Raw genomic sequence first — 19576 nt, 5'->3', positions numbered from 1 at the left:
CAGGCCAGTTAGCTTAATATCTGTCCTGAGAAAACTAGTGGAATTTTTGTTAAAGATAAAATAACCAAGGGCAAGTCCTGTCTTATTAACCTAGCTGGATCTGTGAGAACAGGATGTTGGCCTGGATGAGCCATTGGCCTAATCCAACAGGCCCTTCTTGTGTTCTTATGTTATGTTGTGTTCTTGTGTTCTTACACAAAAGGCCCCAAACTCCATCCCCAGCATCCCAGTAGGGCTGGGAGAGATACAGCCTGAAATCTTGAATAGCTGTTGCCAGTCATTGTGGATAGTTCTGAGCTTAATAAAACAATGATCTGACCAAGTAAAAAGTAGCAAAACCAACTCTAAGTAAGCATTTATTATTCCTCTTTGGATGTTTGCTCTGTAACCAAATGGCTAACTTAGATGGGGAAGGGAGAGGCTGCTCTCACACTGAAATATCTACCAGCAGGAAAGTACAGTCAGGGCTTGAATTGTTCACCATTCCTCTCCCCAAAATCAAGTCCTAATTAGTCTAGCTCTAGATCTCTGTATTGTTGAATTTCAATCCTTCAAATTCTCCTGTGCAAAACCTTCCTCATCGCTATATACTGATGATGCTGTTCAGCTTTCCAAGGATGTGATATGCATCTGTGTCTGTGCACATGCAAAAATTGATAAAACAGTGCAAGAAAGTGAGAGAGGGAGGAGTAAACTTTATGTGATTGTGCATGCTGTTGTATGAAGATTCAGAACCAGTCAGAATGGAAAGGTAGAAATTTTCTCATTCTTCATTATAGTGGAGAGGAGCTTTTCTGCCCGGGAAATCCCTTCATTGTTAGCAAATATTTCTTCCTGCTCCTTCATAATTAGCCCTGGCATCGCAATGGTGGGAAGCTGGCCTTTGACGTGTCACATTCCCAGCACACGGAAAGTGCTGCTTAATTAAAGCCAGGCTGGTGTTAGGCAAGAAAGAAAAAGAGAAAAGGAAAGGAAAAGAGGAACTGGGGTGAGGAAGACCCAAGCCTGGACTGATACATGATACCCAGTGCTCCCCCCCCCCCCCGAAAAATAGGTGTTGGTACTCACCATGAAGTTGTTACAGTTAATGTCACACTTTTTAATAACAGCAAAAAGAGAGGTGCCAGTACTGCGGACCCTTGAGTATCCCCTTAAAAAAAAAGCACTGCTGATACCTCACTCCACATTACTCTGTGACTGTGGGTGGTTGGCTAATTCTCCTTCACATCTTAATTTGCACCTTGCGTTAATATCCCCAGGCAGTGGTGCTGTGTATCACCAGATGGGATCTCGTTGTTAATGTAGGTTAACATGGTAATAGGGTGGAGGTTGGGGAAAGAGCTGCCTTTGCTTTGAAAGAGGCCCTTAGCCCTTGGAGGGGGGACTCTATGTTCTTAAGCACAGGATTCAAATTACAGGATAGGGGGTGTAGAAAGAGGACAATTGGCTCTTTATATTTTGTGAGAACCCCCACCCCACTAATAGGTTTAATACTTATTAGGTTGCATGGAACGTTGGACATACCTATTAAAATTATTAACGTGAATGGACAAGTTGCTTTGGGTCACTTTTCATGACAAAAGTGGCTAATAAATGCTAATAATAATAATAATAATAATAATAATAATAATAATAATATTACAACAACCAATGATATTATAGGTTTTAAATACTTCAGTACTTTTAAAATAATTTCAGTAAGAAATGGGTAGGGGAGCAAGATTGCTTACAAAAACGGCTTACACAATAGTGCAAAGATTAAAACCAGCATAAAACCCCAAACCAAATGAAAGACTAAAGACACACCCCAGTGTTTAATAACATTATGTTCATTCTTCATTTCGGGGTGGCAGGGGGAGTGATGGTGTGATGAAGGGCTGGAATTTCCCCAGGGAAACCCAGTTGATGTCAATCACTTTCAGCAAAATTTGAGCCACCAGCATAGAAGGCCATTTCTTTGATACTGTAATTCCTGGAGCCCTTTCACTTGGATACTCTGCCACCAGGGACAGGGATGTAGCGTCTCCTATTGCTGCCCGAGCCTGTTCACAGCCGATGCTCAGGAATGATGCAAGTTGTAGTCCAAACCCTTTGGAGCAGGCAGGGTTTGATTTTCCCCATCCCATTTCTTTGTTAGCCTTCCTGCTCCTGACCAAATATCTTCACATCCCTATCCATGTCACCCTGCCCCTCCCACGATCCTCTGAAATCTCCCAACCTCCAGGTTAGGAGCGGTTCTTGAACTGGAACATTTCTCAACACATTCTAATTTGCTGTGCATTTGCTGAACATGCAAAAAGTTGAATGGTGAAGCTCTGCTTTTGTATGCAAGATGTTTCTGGCTGGGAACAGGAATTTTGATTAGTTATTGCCACACTATGTAGAAATTGATTGCTGGTAGGTATTCATTCGGGGAGGAAATGGTCTTATTTTAAATATTACAATTGCATTTTATGGTACATCACTCGTGTCAAGTTAAATTTAATCATATTAGCATTTTAAAAAAGGGTATTCTGAATACCTGCTCACCCCGCTGCCGGAAGGAAGGGTTTATGAAGCCTTCACTTTTATTTAATAATCCAATGTCTATATTAAACAATTTGGATATGCAATATATCCTTCAACAAATCTATTCTATTGATTGCCTTTTTAACGCATGAGGGAAACACACGACCTCATGGCTAGGTGGGGGGGGATGTGCCCAGGTAATTATTACTTCTTCATTTCTAAAAGCTACACCTAGAAGGGAAGGAAGAGAGGTGCCATTTCCTTGTTGCAGAAATCAGCATAATTGTGGCACAACTTGATGTGCAGAGCAATCCTAAACCTGGCCAGTCACTACCACATGTGCAGCTCTGCTAGTTTTGGTGATCAGGGTACAGGGCGAGAGGAGGCAAAGCCCTTCTTTGTGCAATGCTAGCCTATATCTGGCATCGAAACTGCGCCCAGATCTGGTGTAATGCTTTCAAGTGATGGTAGTATAGCTGTTTCAGGATCCCAAGTTGGCCCTGTCCTCAGAATGCCCCAATTTTGTGGCTTTCTGTGGACTACCATTTATGTCGACTCATAATTGACAGTCAGTATTGAATCAGTAGAAAAAAGTTACCCAGAATCAAAGGGTTGACTTGTCCTGATGGGCAGTGGCTCTCCAGGATTATAGGCTGGAAATCTCTCTCTGCCCTACCTGGAAATAACAGGAATTGATCCTGGGACCTTCTGCATCTACAGCTGATGCTCCCCTTTTCAGCTATGACCTTTTCCGCTTAAATTCACCTTTGATACTACCAAGTTTTGATAAGGAGCAGGGGCGGTCCAGCCCATTTCAATGTTTGAGGCAAAACGGGATGGTGCTCCCCAATCCTACCTACCCCATGAAGCCTGACTTACCAGGGTCACACAGCTGCAGTGGCTTCCGGCGAGATCTCATGAGAGTTCTGCGAGATCTTGCCAGAAGCCTCTGCAGCTGCACAGCGACAGCAGCGGTGGGCAGGATGCCTGCAGGTTCATTGCCCTATGGGATTCTGCCACCCAAAGCAGCTGCTTCAGTCTACCTTATGGGCAGGCCAGCCCTGATAAAAAGGACTCACACAAAAGATGCTATCCTCCATAAATAATACTTTATAGATTTACATGGTTCCAAAATAGAAAAGGGGGCAACATCAGGGAGCAATGAAATGATGAAATTGCAGATGTTAAATAGGTCGATCATACACATTCACATTTAGTGATGCAGACAGGAAGGAAAAGACTCATTGTGAGCTGAAGGAAGTGCCTTGTCCCTCAAAAGTATATGTTACTTGCAAAATGTATAGCCAGAAAATACAAGCTCTTTGTGTCTGTAGTTGGGGGTAGCATGTTAAACCAACCGTGTTTAAAAGATGTCAAATGTAGGTCAACTGGACTTCCAGCTGAGCAAATAAAGTGGAATTATAACTGCTGTTTGAGACAAATATCTGTAGCCAGATAATGCTATCTCCATTCTTTTCTCTCCCAGCAAAGCCAAACTCTGTTTTCGGTATACCTGTCAATGGCTGGGAAATCCAAACAAGCCAGAGTTCAGCTCTCTGCTCTGTAATCTCCTTTCCCCTGTTATTAGCTCCTTTGCTGAAAAGCAAAGGCAATAATGCTAGGATAGGTTTAATGGCTTACTTTCAGTCAGGGCATATTCTTAAATGTATAGTATTGTAATTAGTCCCAAAAAAGAGAGGGGAAAATGCCCACCTAACTGGGGATGTATATATGGCTGGTTTCATTATGCACACATGTTCATCCTTGACCCTTTGCCTTACACTTACAGGCTGGTTGAAACTAATACGTAGTCTTCTCTCTTGGCCTTCATACGTGGTCTGTAGGCTGTGAGGCATGCAAACAGATTAGAGAGGATGTTGGTTGTAGAGCAACTGCAGGTGTTCCTGGATGAGACTGATTATCTAGATCTGCTACTATCTGGGATCAGAACCAGTTTTGGAACTAAATCAGCCTTGGTCACCGTGATATATGACCTTTATCGTGAAAGGGAAAGGGGCTGTGCAACTCTGTTACTTGATCTTTCAGTAGCCTTTGATAGCATTGACCATGGTGTCCTACTGGTTCAACTTAGTGAGGTGGATATTGGAGGTTATTATGGTGGCTCTCTTGGGCCTCTATGGAGATGCTGGGGTTTAAACCTTCAACCTTCTGCATTGCAAGGCATATACTTTTCCCACAGCTGCGCACGTGCCCCAGATTGAATAAATGACCTTTGAGGTCTCCTTCAGTTCTCTTATTCTGTTTTCAGCTTGCCAATGGGGTTAGGTTGCAATGTAGATCTGGTGACAGAATTGTGTCTATATTTCTTTTTGTTTTTGTTCTTTCTGGGAAATATGGGTCACCTGTAAATAAAAATTCACCAGCTGTGTTTCTTTGCTGCCTCTGGATTCCTGTGTCTGATGACAGCTCATGATAGATAGATAGATAGTAAATATGAATTCTTTAGGGCTCTTTGTATCTTTTTAGCTTTCCTCGCAGATATGTGATTTAATTAGAACTTTAATCATTTTGGGGCCAACCTCTAGAGTCCTTTAAAGGTCCTTTAAATAGTGGAGTGTTAGCTAGCTTAACTAGCGATATGTAGAGAAACTGCATCTGAGAATCACTTCTGAAGTATTTCCCTTGGCAGGCAAAAACAGGCAACCAAAGGTATAAGAAATTTAATTTATTAAAAAAGAGAAAAAGTGCCTTTAATTTAGGGTGTGTGCACTTTCCCCCCATGTGTGCATCATTTCCACTACTGGTTTGCTGGTAAAACCGAATTACTGTGTCTCAAAATGAGGTATGTCTAAAATGTGTTTTACCAACATGAAAAGTTTCAAAAGCTACTGTATGAGCACTAATGTACCCAGAGTTTTCCCTTACCTGATCTGTGGTCCCACTTTTCTTCCAGTCTGTACGTAGAGTAGGTATTAGTTAGATTTTCTTTTAACCCATTCTTCCATGGTTATAGTTATGGGGTGTGTAAAACATATGGAATGCAATTATGAAAAAATACAGTAAAAAGCAAAGCAAATAAATGCAACACAACTGGCAAAGCATTTGGGCAATCAGTTGTGAAGCAATTAGGTGCCTTTGGCCCCCTTTTGTTAAGATTAGAGCCACATCTCCCTGCTGTAGACATGTTCAAAGCTGGTTTAATTTGGTAGTGCAGACATGTTGTGCATGTCATATTTTGTGTTTCCCAAGTGCATAATTCTGTGGTTCTAAGCTCTATGGGTGCTCACCAGGGGAATATTCAGGGCACGCATCTGGACTCTCCCATGGCAGAGCTGGGATTTCACAGATTTAGATGATAATCAAGTTCTTTTTTTGTGTATAAAACACCCCTGCCACCACCTTGTGCTTCAGAATAATTTATATTAGACCCAATGAAGTTACTGCTGCAGCCGGGATATCTCTGTATCAGAGCTACAGAGACATCGGAGTGGGAACTCTGAGGTAGCCTATTGATGCTCTACTGGGGACCACAGGGTGACACCTGACTTAAACATTTTCTTTCAAGATACAAATTCCAATATGTATTTGGAGACATTTCAACTGCTGTGAACCATGTCACAGTGTTAGGAGAAGTGCAAAATTCACTGGATAGCTGAGTTCTGAGCCACCCATTACTTCAAGATCAGGTCATTTCAGATAGGAATTTTGAAAAAGATCCATTCCCTCAGCCATCTGCTATCACAGGCAGAAATGCTTCTGAATATCAGGAACTGCAGGAGGGGAGAGTGCTGTTGTGCTCAGGTCCTGCTTGCGGGCTTCCCAGAGGCATCTGGTTAGCTACTGTGTGGAGATAATGCTGGGCCTTTGGTCTGATCTTCCCGACTCTTCTTACGTTTTTTGTCTCTCATCAGCAAGGGGAAAGGACATGCAAGCATTCATGAATGATAATGTTATCAATGGCTACTAGCCATGACAGCTATGTATTACCTCACTGCTGGAGGCAGTAATACTCTGAATACCAGTTGCTTGGGACCTGAGGGGATAGGGCGGTATACAAATTCAATAAATAATAACAATAATAATAACCACAAGTGGGTAGAATTGCAGTTGCTTCCCAGAGGCATCTGGTTGGACCCTATGAGAACAGGATGCTGGACTAGGTGAGCCATGGGCCTCATCCAGCAAGGCTCTTCTTGCATTCTTACATATAGCAGGCAATTTTGTATGTTTCCCCCCTCACTTTAAAAAATGTGGTGTGTGACTGTTTGGTTTTCCAAGGAAAGCAAAAGATTCTGATTTGCCTTAGATATACCAGGCCCTACGAGTGTCCCCATTTTCCAGGGACAGTGCTGGATTTACAGAAGCAGTCCCATTTTCTGAGTTCATCCCAGAATGTCCAGCTTTTCCTTAGGATGTCCCTATTATCATCAGATAAATGTTGGCGAGCATGGAGTTACCTGATCTCCACCCCCACCCCCACCCCGGTCCATCAGAAGGCAACCCTGTGTGGGAAAGTTTTTTTTAAATGTTTAATGTTTTATTGTGTTTTTATATATGTTGAAAGCTGCCCAGAGTGGCTGGGAAAACCCAGTCAGATAGGTGGCGTATAAAAAGTATTATTGTTGTTGTTGTTGTTGTTGAATAGGATGCTCCTATTTTGTTGGGAAAATGTTAGAGGGTATGATATACAATCCCCTGCAACATTCTGTGTTCATTATATATATTTGGCTAGTTAATCATTAAGAAGGTAAGATTACACGTGCTGTTATGTCTCTTGGTTGAATTGATCTGTCTGAAAGAGCTAGTCTTCCAACCAACAGGTTAACAGACTACTTTAATATGTGTGTGGCAGCAGTGTGTGGTGGGGTCCTCTCTCTGTCTCCCCACCACTTTCTCTCTCTCTCTCTCTTGCATATCACTCCTTTGTTTCCATACCCTGAGGCTATGATGCAGTTTGCCTCATTTAACTACTGTGTGAAAACAGCTTTCCCTGAGAATGTGAAATATCTGCTGCCAAAGAGGCAGAACACAAGAAAGAAAAGAAAAGGGGGGCAAAATCAAATAAAAGCAAAGAATAAAACAGCAAGAGAGAGTTTTAAAATGTGAGCAGTGGTGGAAAGAAGTGTGTGTGTGTGTGTGTGTGTGTGTGTGTGTGTGTGTGTGTGTGTGTGTGTTCTCTTCCTTTGCCCCTCCACCAAAGGAATGAATAAATACAGTATCGTTCTGCAAATGTATGCTTACACAAAAGATGAACATTGCACAAGTAACATTTCTCCTGCTTTCATTTGTGTTCAAACACATAACAGGGTTACTCCTTATGTTTTGACACTTATCATGCAATTTCTTAATTATAAAAGCTTTATGCAACAGATGAAATGCTGCTGTGAAGGGAAAAAATTAAACAGGAAGATGTGAGATATTATGTACTGAACATCTAAAACAGTGGTGTTTTGTTGTTTTTTTAAAAAAACCTAACAATCTGGAGTGTTTCTAGAAAAGCTTGTGCCTCTACATAATGTAGACTCTATTTTCTCTTTCTCTGCTTAAGAGAGTTCAGCATATAAACAGAAAGCAATAAGCTGCATTTTATACTCTGGCATGTAAAGCACCTTTCGGAGTTGAAATGTGGATTTCATTAAATTTCAGGCCCACGCACAGGCCAATGACTTTCGGCTCTTCCTTAAAACATATACATGCAAACAAGCTTGCCAGCTACTATGTTGCTGAGCCATGCCATGCACAGGTTTACAAATACTGAGACACTGGAGGTGAAAATTATTTGGTGCTCTTGCTTCCTTATCCTAAGGTAAAGGTAAAGGGACCCATGACCATTAGGTCCAGTGGTGGCCGACTTGGGTTGCGGCGCTCATCTCGCTTTATTGGCCGAGGGAGCCGGCATACAGCTTCCGGGTCATGTGGCCAGCATGACTAAGCAGCTTTTGGCGAACCAGAGCAGCGCATAGAAACACTGTTTACCTTCCCGCCAGAGCGGTACCTATTTATCTACTTGCACTTTGATGTGCTTTTGAACTGCTAGGTTGGCAGGAACAGGGACCGAGCAACAGGAGCTCACCCCGTTGCGGGGATCCGAACCGCCGACCTTCTGATTGGCAAGTCCTAGGCTCTGTGGTTTAACCCACAGCGCCATCCGCATCCCTATCCTAAGGTAGCCTTCCCCAATCTGGTACCCTCCAGATGTTTTGAATTACAATTCCCATCAGCCCCTGCTGGCATGACCAGTGGTCAAGGACAATAAGAGTTGTAGCCCAGCAACACCTGGGAAGTACCACTTGGAGACCCTGATGTAGAAATATGTCTGGTTCCTAGAAGTCAATGACATTCCAGACTCTGCAGGAACAGGCATTTCTGAAGGCTTATCCACACTTACCTCTTGTCCCGCTCTTTCCAGACAGAGGTCTGCGCTTTAACACTCCATATCCAAGCTTCTTCCCCTGCCCAAGCTTTCCCTTCAAAAACCTGCTCTTTAAAGTTGAATCAGAGCAAATATCAATTCGGGTTTTCGCAGGGAAAGCTCTGGAGCAAAAAAAGAAAAAGAAAAAAAAAGTGCTCAGACAGTTAAATTGCAGGCCATGCCTGTAAAGAGGAGAGGATGTAAAGAGGAGAGGAAGTGTGGATAAACGTGGTAGTGGGGCTGCGGAGCACTTAACTGTGAGCGAAGATAGATACCAGCAGAACACCCAACAGAAAACTCCTTACTCCATCCAGAGTCAACTAAGCCAAGTGCCACCTAATGACTAAACTACATAATAGCGAATTCTACACTGATAGCAATTTGGAGCTAGACAATAGCTCTGAGATCAAACTTTATTTCCTAAATATAGGCTTGAGGTGCATGTCTGAAACTGATAACTTGGCAACCCTAAGCACATGACGTTAAATGTTGGATATCTGAGCAGAAACTGAGCTTTGCTATTTTGCTTTTTCACAGACTGGCCTTTAAAGGGACCAGTTTCCCCTCAGGTTGAGATTTCTAAGTTTGGCTCTCTCAGGCTGCAGTTGATAAGTGTTCCTGAAAACAGGTCAAGGCCTTTTAGTCAACCTGTTTCCTCAGACCTCAAAGGGCCTCCAATTGACTTTAGGCTGAGGCCTCTCAGTGTATGTGCTGCCTGATTTCATGCTCCCGATTTTGTGAGAGGTAACTGAGCATCAATGAAAGTGTGGAATTATATGTCCCTGAGTAGCAAAACACTTTACAATGAACTAACTGTGGAAGGGGTGCCTCTGGAAGCTTTTATCTGATCGCTGCTGGTATCATGTCAGATCTCAAACCCAAAGCAGATCATGAATCTGCAAACCAATGAATAGCAGGCAGTGATTCCCTACTGCTTCAGTTGTGTTACACCACCAAACTTGGGCCAAAGAATAGAGCAAGGAGTCTACAAATTGGAAGATGAAACAGTCATGTGACAAGGCCTGGCTTCTAGCAACACTTCCAGGCCAAGTTTTGTTCTTGCCTCTAAACTGCAAGGAAACACAACTTGCTTGGCAGAAGCTGGGTCAAATAAGCCTCTGCAGTGTTCCAGCAGCTGTTGGTCCTCTGACCAATGTCTGGGACCAAGCAGTTGGAAGTATATTAGCAGGGATACACAGTCTGTAATTTAAGGTTTAATTCTGTTATAAGTGTATGTCAACTAGCTAAGAGGGTGCTGGGTGGAGGTGTTGGTTAGCAGCCAGGCAGAGTGGCATGAACTTTGCTGAGGGAACACATGCTCTGATTGACTGTGTAGTCCTGAGAGAGCATTCCCTCTGTATGTATCATTGAATGTATTTTTGCTGTATGTACAAGGCCCGAGGAAAGAAATGACAAAACAAAACATCATTCTTATCAAATGATGAACAGTTTTCAATCATTTTTAATTTTTTGCTCAGTTTGCACTCAGCGTTAGCAGGATTTCTCTCTCTGAGTCTGCATGATTCAAAACTGTATGTGAAAATGTGTTTATTGGGAAAATCCACACTAAAATTCTAATATTTCTTTCATCTGGATTGGGTAGTTGTTGTTTTAAATGCAAATTGCTTCAGAAATGTGGAGAGCTGTATTTAACATTGCGAAAATGAGAGAACCAAAATTTACAGATGCTTCCATCCCTAATTTTGAGGAAATGTAGTTAGGGTTTTGCTGGGAGGATATTTTTTTTAAATGGACAAACGAACAAACCTTGCAAGATTCGATCAAGTAATGCCTATTTAGACATACACACACCCCAGGAAATCTACTGGTTTGCTTTAGAATCCGAACTTAGTGGTATTCTTGGGAACTTTCTCTTAGACAGCAGTGTGCATTATGTCTCTTGGAATAGCTTAGTTGGTAGAGTGTGAGACTCTTCAACTCAGTCATGGGTTCGAACGACACATTGGGCAGAAGATTCCTGCATTGCAGGGGGTTGGACTAGATGGCCCTTGCGGTCCCTTCCAACTCTACAATTCTATGATTCTATTATTTTTGCTTCAAAGTGTGCTAAGGCAGCCCTCCTGGATTTTGAGTCCCGCTGCTCACTCTGCTGAGCATGGGCACCAAAGTCCTGCCCATCTGGACATAGATACAGAAAGATCAGGAATGAATGACATTTTTATTATTATTATTGCAAAGGGGTGGGAGTGTTGCTTAATGTTGCCTTTGGAGTGAAATAAGTTGGAAGCCACCAGTAAAGAAATTGTACCAAAGCTCACTGCTCTTAATTAAATATTAGCTGTAATTAGCACTAAGAGTGAATGCTACGAATATTAATTCTAAGCTTGTGAAAGGGCTGTCATTGTTAATGAGAAACAGTGGGGGTCTCTATAACATCTGTTTTAGAGCTCAAGGTAGCATAGAACTCTTTAAAACAAATTGCACCTAGACAATCATTCCCCATCTCTCTTGTTTTCTTAATGGCATTTTTAAGATATAGCAATAGATACATATAGCAGACTTTCATTCCATTTTAATTGATTAATATTTCCATAACATCTTGAATCTGCTTTCCAAGTAATAAAAGCACTTTTGTGGAATTTGGAGACCTAAAAGGTCTGCCCACTTTTGCATCTGACCTTCCCCACCACCATGTTGCAATCCCCAGAAGGTGGTCAGTAAGGGAAGCTGGTCCTCAGGCTCAAAATGATTATGCAGATCATTGAAATGATTATTGGGACTTGGCCTGTCCCATCTAGTCCAGCATCCTGTTCTCATAATGGCCAACCAGATGCCAGTGAGAAATCAGTGAGCAGTACATGAGCACAAGAACACTCTGTGCTTTTAAATGCCCATGGCTGGAAACCACAGGAGAGGAGAGGACTCTTCTGCTCAGGTCCTGCTTGCTTCATAGGCGCCGACTCCATGGGGCCTGAGGGGGCTCGAGCCCCCTCAAAAAAATTTTTGGGGGGGCTCAGCCCCCCCCAATAATCTCGGGCGCCCTTCCAGCAGAGCGCCGCCGCCGTCCCCCGCCTCCTCCCCACCTGCTCCTTCGCCAGCCAGCCAGCCAGCCGCGCGCCCTAATCGGAGAGCCCCGGCCGGAAATCCCGCGAGAACAGGGAATCCCTGGGGGCGGGGGCTCCTGCCTCGCTGCTTCGCAGCACCACCGCCACTGCCAAGGCACTGCCGGAAATCCCACGAGAACAGGGGAATCCCGACTGGCCACACCTCCCAGCCAGCCAATCGGCTGCATATTCATGAGCTTATTTATTATTCATGAGCTTTCCTGGGCCCCCCCAATATTTTTTATAAGTCCGCGTCCCTGGCTTGCTTGTGGGCTTCCCATGGGGTCACCTGTAAGAACCGTATGCTGGACTGCATGGATGATTGAGCTGATCCAGCAGGCTTCATCAGCTGCTAATGCACTCTTTGTGCCTTTTCTCTGTTCAGAACAGAAGGAAGGATGCTTATGCAATCGTGGGATCCAGTGAAATGTGGGCACACCTTTTTCAGGGAGTGGGGGTTCATATAAGAGAGGCCAAGCCAATGCAAACAAGAACTGAGTAGGAAGATTTTTGCGGTGGTTAAAACCCAACCTGTAGTTGTGCCCATACTTCTTGGCTGGAGAAACTGGGAAGGCAATATCACCAGAGGGGGAGGACTGAAGATCTGCAACAATTCAGGAACGAACTGCAGGACAAGCTTAATAATCTTACCTACCTTCTCTTTGTTTGTTTTCTCTTTCCCCTTTGCAGGGTAATCAGGAAGCCACAGCACCTCCTGACACAATGGCACAGCCTTACGCCTCGGCTCAGTTTGCTCCTCCTCAGAACGGCATCCCCGCAGAGTACACCGCGCCCCACCCTCATCCGACTCCCGACTACACAGGCCAAACCACAGTTCCAGAGCACACATTAAATATGTACCCACCTGCGCAGACGCACTCTGAACCAAACACAAGTGACACAAATGCACAAACTGTGTCAGGCACAGCCACAGTAAGTATATATATATATAGATAGATTTAAATTTCCCCATGCAAAAAATATTGGCATCAGCAATGCAGTCTATATGAGGAACCTCCAACCCTTCTAGACTCGGGGCTCCTCTTGCATCAGTGGGGTTTTGAGCTGGAGCCACAGGAAGAGTCTCCAGCTCAAGCTTCTGTTGACCTGGTAAAACCAGAAAACTGAAATCTGAGTATTGAAATCTGACCTGTCCAATCCAAACTGAATGATGCCTGAATAGAGGTAACTGTTTGCTTATGTGCATCATTTTCTCCCCTTCCTCCACTAGCCTAAATTTAGTTTGTGATTTCATTGGGACAGGGATCTCTTCCGCTAATATGAGTTTGTTAAGTACTGTGCATTTGGAGTGTGAAGTATTCATTTCAGTTGTGAGGATTTACCACTGGGCCTTTAAAATAATACCTGCCTCTGTATGTGTGAAACATGGCTTCCCATCTAAGGTGCTTGCATGTATTTATTCTGCACATGGTGTTCACCTACTTATGTGTGAGATTAACTGTGGATAATGCTATAATTGTCCCCTAGTTTACCGCAATCATTGACAGAACATTGCTGTGCGAAAAAATGTATTTGACATATCATGTTCCTAGTGTGTGGTTCCTAGTAGCTCTTTTTGTTGAAAACTATGGCCTCCAAGAGATTATTAGGATGACATCTGGTGGATTAAACAGCTGGGTGTTTCAACCTTTTATCTTCAGTTATTGAGAATCGGTGTACTGCAGAGTTTAATGAACAATTATGCACCTAATTCATACAGAAGGTAGGAGGTGCTTAAAATATTATTTATTAGGCCCAACACGTTTTGAATAACACCATCCTCAGGAGTTTCTGTATAACATAAATATCTTCAAAGCCTTGTGCGTAAATTGATTGGCTTAAGCACAAATATGCCGGAGGCCACAGTCACCATAAGGTTTTCCATAAGAACATAAGCAGAGACCCATCAGAGCATAAGAACATAAGAAGAGCCCTTCTAGACCAGATCAACACTTGGGCTTCTAGAATTAAGCCAGGCTCCCTCCCTGATTTCCAAGCATGGAGCTCTGATAGGAGACACTCAGGTTTCTATTGGTTTCAAATTCCTTCTGTTTCCAGCTAGACATTTTAACCTGCCAGCTTCCCACCTAGTAAATCATATTTCAGAAGGTGATACAATATTTTTCTTTAATTTAGTCTAAATCAGAATGAACCAATGCTGACTTCTGGGCCCAGGAGGTGTGGTGTGCGGGGAATGAGTAGTTCAACTATACACTGTGTGAATGAGTTGCTTTTATCTGTTCTGAATCTTGCAGCATTCAGCTTCATTGGATGTCTATGAGTTCTAGTGTTATGAAAGAGAGAGCAAAACTTTTCTCTAGCCACTTTCTCCATGCCATGCATAATTTAATAAACTTCAGTTATGTTGCCTCTTACTTGTGTTTTCTCTGAACTAGGGAGTCCCAGATGCTGCAACCCTTCTTCATAGGAGAGTTGCTCCACCATTTTGATCATTTTGGTTGCCCTTTTTTGAACGCTTTCCAACTCTAGAATATCATTTTTGAGTTGAGGTGACTGAAAGCGGCAACAACAGTGACTAACAATTCTATTTAGTGGATTGATTTTCATTCCAGAAATAAGCAAAATTCAGCAATTTCAACTCCCATTTCCATTTTTGTGAAAATTCTCTGATATCCTAGCTCCAAATGACGCTCTCAGGGTTCTAGGGAGAATGCAAAATAAATCCTGCAGACTTCAAGTCTGTCCACCCTAACCTACAGTTCCTTCCAAATAGACTTCTTGTCATAACCCCCCCCCCCAAACATAAAAGATATCACTGAATATACCAATAAAGTGTGGATTTTCTGTTGTTTGTTGTGACCATTGCAATATCTGCATCACAAATCCAAGCCACATTGTCACCATTTTATGAGCTACCCCAATCCCCATTTGTTTTGGTTTGTTTCATATCCAAATAGTGTATTTTGCTTCAGTTTGGGTTGGTTTTTTTAGCGTTTCAGGAGACATTGTGTGTCTCAGGATGTGTGGCATAAGGCTTTATTAATGGATTCATGTCTGGTAAACAATTCAGCCTCTGCAAAACAAACAAGCAAAATGTTCTCGCTTGTATCCAAAAGGTGGTCTACCACATTTGAAAGTCATGATCCACTTATGGAAGAGGCTCGTTTTCCACACTTGTACTGGAGGACTGAATGAGAAAACAAGCTTTGCTTCCACATGTATAATCTCTTGTATAAACAGAAGCATACAGAACCTATAAGGTTACAACATTTGAGACTTTCTAGTTTAGGAGGACAAAATGCACATTTATAACATTGCACATGATGTAGAGAAAGTGGATAGGGATAAAAACTTATTTTTAACTTCTTCCTCTCATAACTTCTTCCTCTCTCATAATAGTGGAACATGGGGCTTCTTCCTCTCTCATAATAGTGGAACATGGGGCTATCCAACAAAACTGAATGACTTCTTCACACAGTACATAGTTGAATTGTGAGATTTTAATTAACAGAATGATGTGAAAATGGGATGGAATGGATTTCTGAATGAACTAATGGGAAACTGAAATGGACAGGAAATAGATTCACCCATCCATTCTTATAGGGAAGGAAACTTGTTAGTAATTTAGATGTTCTGTCCCTTATTTTGCTGGATCTGCTTCTGCTTACATCAGAAAGGAGTATGGTTAAAACCCCCACCACATATACAACATTTTAAAACAAAGTTCAGTGTATGAAAAGTGTGAAGGTTCATGAAGCAAAGTATGAAGGTGGGGGTTGCACATGAAAGTAAGTTCCTGATGTTTAGCCAAATGTGTGCCCAATGAAACAAACATGTATTACAGTTAAAAAGCATCATCATCATCATCATAGGCACTGAACAGCACTTTAAAGGGGCTGGCTACATTACATTGCTTTGTAACTACATTGCATGGTGTGGGAATGTGCATCAAAGAGTCCGCCAAATTGCTCCACAGATTGGAAACTAGGCTGTGTTGATCTGGTTTAAGAAACAACAGCAACAGCTGGATGTCAAGAACGTGATCATATTCATAGGCAAAAAGATACATAGTAATGAAGAGAATGATAAAGAAATCATTTCTGTTATCAGATGAGAGCGATAATGGCTAACACATTATTGCCACTGCAAATAGTAAAGCAATGTTCTCAGTGAAGTCTGGACAAAGTTAAGCTCATTCCATTTCAATCAAAGTGTCTAGAGGAACAAATCTGTCAATTTTGATGACCCTCTGTTTCTCATTTCCCCAATCTTCAGTTTGCCATATTTCCACAACTGTTTCTGATCTTCACAAAAAATCATTAACATTTTTGTGTGCATTCCTCCTAATAACCAGTTTTTGAAAGCAATTTTTGACAATATGATGCATTTGGGTGTGTAATTTCCACTGATATATATATATATATATATATATATGGCACACTTTCCACTAATACAGGGGTGTCCAACTTCCAAGAGACTGCGATCTACTCCCACTATAAATAAACTGGCTGTGATCTACCCATTGGATTGACTTTTGAGGGGGAGGATCAGGCAAAGTTGAGCTTTTTTGGGGGGGGGGGTTGTTTGGTTGGGAAATATGAATTTTGAAGTTTAGCCACTATTTTGATTTACACACAGATCTGCAAAGTTTGAATCAATTGGGTTTACTTTAAATTGTGAGCCAAACAAATTTGTCAAAGAGTTAAACAAGGGCTTAGCTTCAGCTGGATCACACTGAATTAATTATTTGCTTTAAATATATATATATATAATTTTTATTAATAGGAGAAATGTTGGAGAACTCTGATGAAAATGGAAATAGGAGTAGAAAATGCTAATATTCACATATTCGTTCCATGTCTGGAACAAAACTCATTCCAGTGAATACAATCAGTATTCACTGTTGTTGTTGTTGTTGTTGTTGTTGTTGTTGTTTGTTTTCAGCCTGCAAATTATACTTAATTGACCCCCCCACAACATTTGCATTGAATTTCCTTTCTGTTGAAATGAATAGGGTAGGATAATTAAACAACAATGTAAATTATATAATGTACATCATTTCATCACAGAAGGAAACAAGGTGAATAATGAAAGTTTTGCAAGAAGATGAACTGGGGCAGAATGGAAACAATGCTGCTTAGAGACACCCGTGATTGAACTTGGGAGCTTCTGCATGCAAAGGAGATGCTCTAGTGCTTAGCTGCAGCCCTTTCCCATTTTGTTATAGACAGTAGGGCAGTGGCAAATTCAGAAGTGCGAGGTCCCTTCATGATAGTCACAACCATGCCCCCTCACAGGCACACCCCATCTAAGATTATGATAACTAGGGGTGCATTGCAATGATCAATGCAGATGCCCATGTGTTCCCTTTCTGCTAGATCTACTAATTTCTGTGCATGCGCATGGGCAAATGATTCTGAGTTCTCCAGTATCTTTTCTTGGAGCGATGTAATCTGTGCTTTCCTTGTACGTAACAGAGCTTGCACCTCTTTCCCTTGAAACTGAAACACCTTGTGTTTTCAGAATTCCTAAAGGTTTGGAGCATATAGAACAATTCTTCCTTAGTGCTTTTCCTGTGTCCCTTATTTAGAGTGACCCCAGGAGCCAGTCCTTAGTGGCTGATACACCTGTTGTCGTTCTGATTGGCTCCAATGAGCACAAAGGGTGAGATCTCAGTGGCTAAAAAGCTCCATTTTCATCCTGATCAGGTAGCTCTGGGACCTGCAGACAAGGACCCCTGCTGCAGAAATAGTAATGGGCCTTTGACACTAATCTCTCACTGTGATCTTGAACCACTATACTACCTATAATTTATATGACAGCTGATAGCCTTTAGTGGCACATGTGGAGACCTGTGTAACACCAACAACTTTACAGAGCTCATATCCACCTGCTTCCTATACTGGTGCTCCTTTGTTTTTAACTGGACTGTGCTTCACATTTCCATGTTTCAGCTATTCTTTGCACATTTAGCTATTGTATTATTTTCATATCCTTACGCATTGTATTACCGGTTTTCAATATTGGTGGGTCTCACTGTTTACAATGCACTTAAGGTGTTAAATATTTCTCATGATGTGAGGAAGAGGGAGGAGGAACCAAACCCCCCAAAGTTGTGTATTCTGCTGAATAAACAAACCACTAGTTTCAAAGCAGACTTAGGCAAAATGAAAGAGCTAATTTATAGCTTAAATTGCATCTGACCTTCAACATCTTGGCTTCACATTATAACACTTTAATTAAAATTGATTCTTCCCTAGGATTATTATGTGAAAGGTAATTCCCCTTTTTGCTAAATGCAAAGAGGGATATCTCTTCCAGGTTAAGCTCAGTTAATGATGGCTCCCCCCAACTTTTGTAATTGGCAGGCTGGTAGTAGTTTGTTTACTGGTAAAAAGAAGTTGTCAGTTGCAATGACACTTATTAAATTGGAGTGAAATCTTGCAAGTGGAGTCCTTCACTTCAGACTGCCCCCCACCAGCCCCGCTCTCCAGGAGAATATATTTTGGGCCTTGGTGCTATTGAAGGTCTGGAATTATTTTACATATTTGTAGGCAACAGAATGAGAGCAGTGCAGGAAAATAGGTCTCTGTGTGAAAGCTTTATTTGTGCAGATACTTGGGGCATCTTCTTGAGATGGAAGAGAAATTCAGTCTGTGTGAATTCCAATATGAGATGACCTAGATGAATATATTCATCACAGAGGAGGCTGGTCCATTAGGGCACAAGGGACTTTGCCCCAACCACCTTATTCTGTCATCAGTACAGAATGTGAGGATGGCGCCACTTACTGTTGGCCTCCCTGCCTTCTGTCTACCATTCTCAATGGGCACCAGTCATTACCAGTCACCAGTCATTTGGTACTCACAGGACAATCCAAATTCCAGCTAGGCAGGTAAATAGCTGTAACAACATAACACATTTATTTGCTCCTGTCAGGCACAGATCTATGCAAGCATGGCAGTGAGGACTTTAAATAAATAGATATGAAGATCTACATCCACATACAGGATCATTCAAGGCTCCCCCCCTCCCTCTCTCACACACTTAAACAATCTGCCCCTTGGTAATGAAACCGTGTAGCCCTAATGTTGTTGTGATGGAGCAATTACTTTGGAAAGAAGAAAAGAAGCAAGGAGAGATGACTACAAAAGATGCTAATTCACAGAGGGGTTCATAATGTTCAGATCGTAATATAAGAATATAAGCAGTGCCGAAAGGGGAAGCGTATTTCTGCATTTTATGAGCCACTTTCATAATTCCTCCTCTGCTGATACAATGTCACCACATATATTTAATAGTGATATTACTCAGTGAAATAGAATAAGTGTTGATATAAAATTGCCCCATCTGCAATTGAATTTGCCATCACTATTCTCCTGGGTTTGGTGATTGCAACAGTTTTATGTGCTATCTTCCTTCCTATACGGTTGCTAGTCCTCATTATAAACAGAAGGGTTGAGTTTATTTATACACACAGAGAGAGCTGAGAACCAGGCACTGCCTCCGTAGATGGCTTCAGACACATTTGCCCAGATGAAGTGTGGGTCTGCACGTTTGGAATCTCCATAAAGTAGGAGTGAAAATTCATGAGTGAAAGTTCTTCACCTCATCTGTAAAAGCTGGGCAGGAGGTCCATTGAGTTCTGAATCCCTTGCCTTGCTTGTGC

At 42.1% G+C, this 19576-nt stretch overlaps 1 protein-coding gene across 35 annotated transcripts in view; it reads left to right on the top strand.

The window, feature by feature from the left end:
- Positions 1–19576, top strand: part of RBFOX1 (RNA binding fox-1 homolog 1) — a 1500640-nt gene that overhangs the window by 1331539 nt on the left and 149525 nt on the right. For all 35 annotated transcript variants that reach the window (XM_081170175.1, XM_081170147.1, XM_081170150.1 and 32 more), the window contains one exon: positions 12637–12879. In XM_081170175.1, coding sequence (XP_081026301.1) covers positions 12637–12879 — 243 coding nt within the window. The remainder of the gene's footprint in view (positions 1–12636; positions 12880–19576) is intronic.

This window comes from Podarcis bocagei, assembly GCF_964188305.1.
Source record: "Podarcis bocagei genome assembly, chromosome: 14".
Lineage (NCBI taxonomy): Eukaryota > Metazoa > Chordata > Lepidosauria > Squamata > Lacertidae > Podarcis > Podarcis bocagei.
The sequence above is the reverse complement of the archived record's forward strand: the minus strand, read 5'-3'. Positions and strand labels throughout refer to the sequence as shown.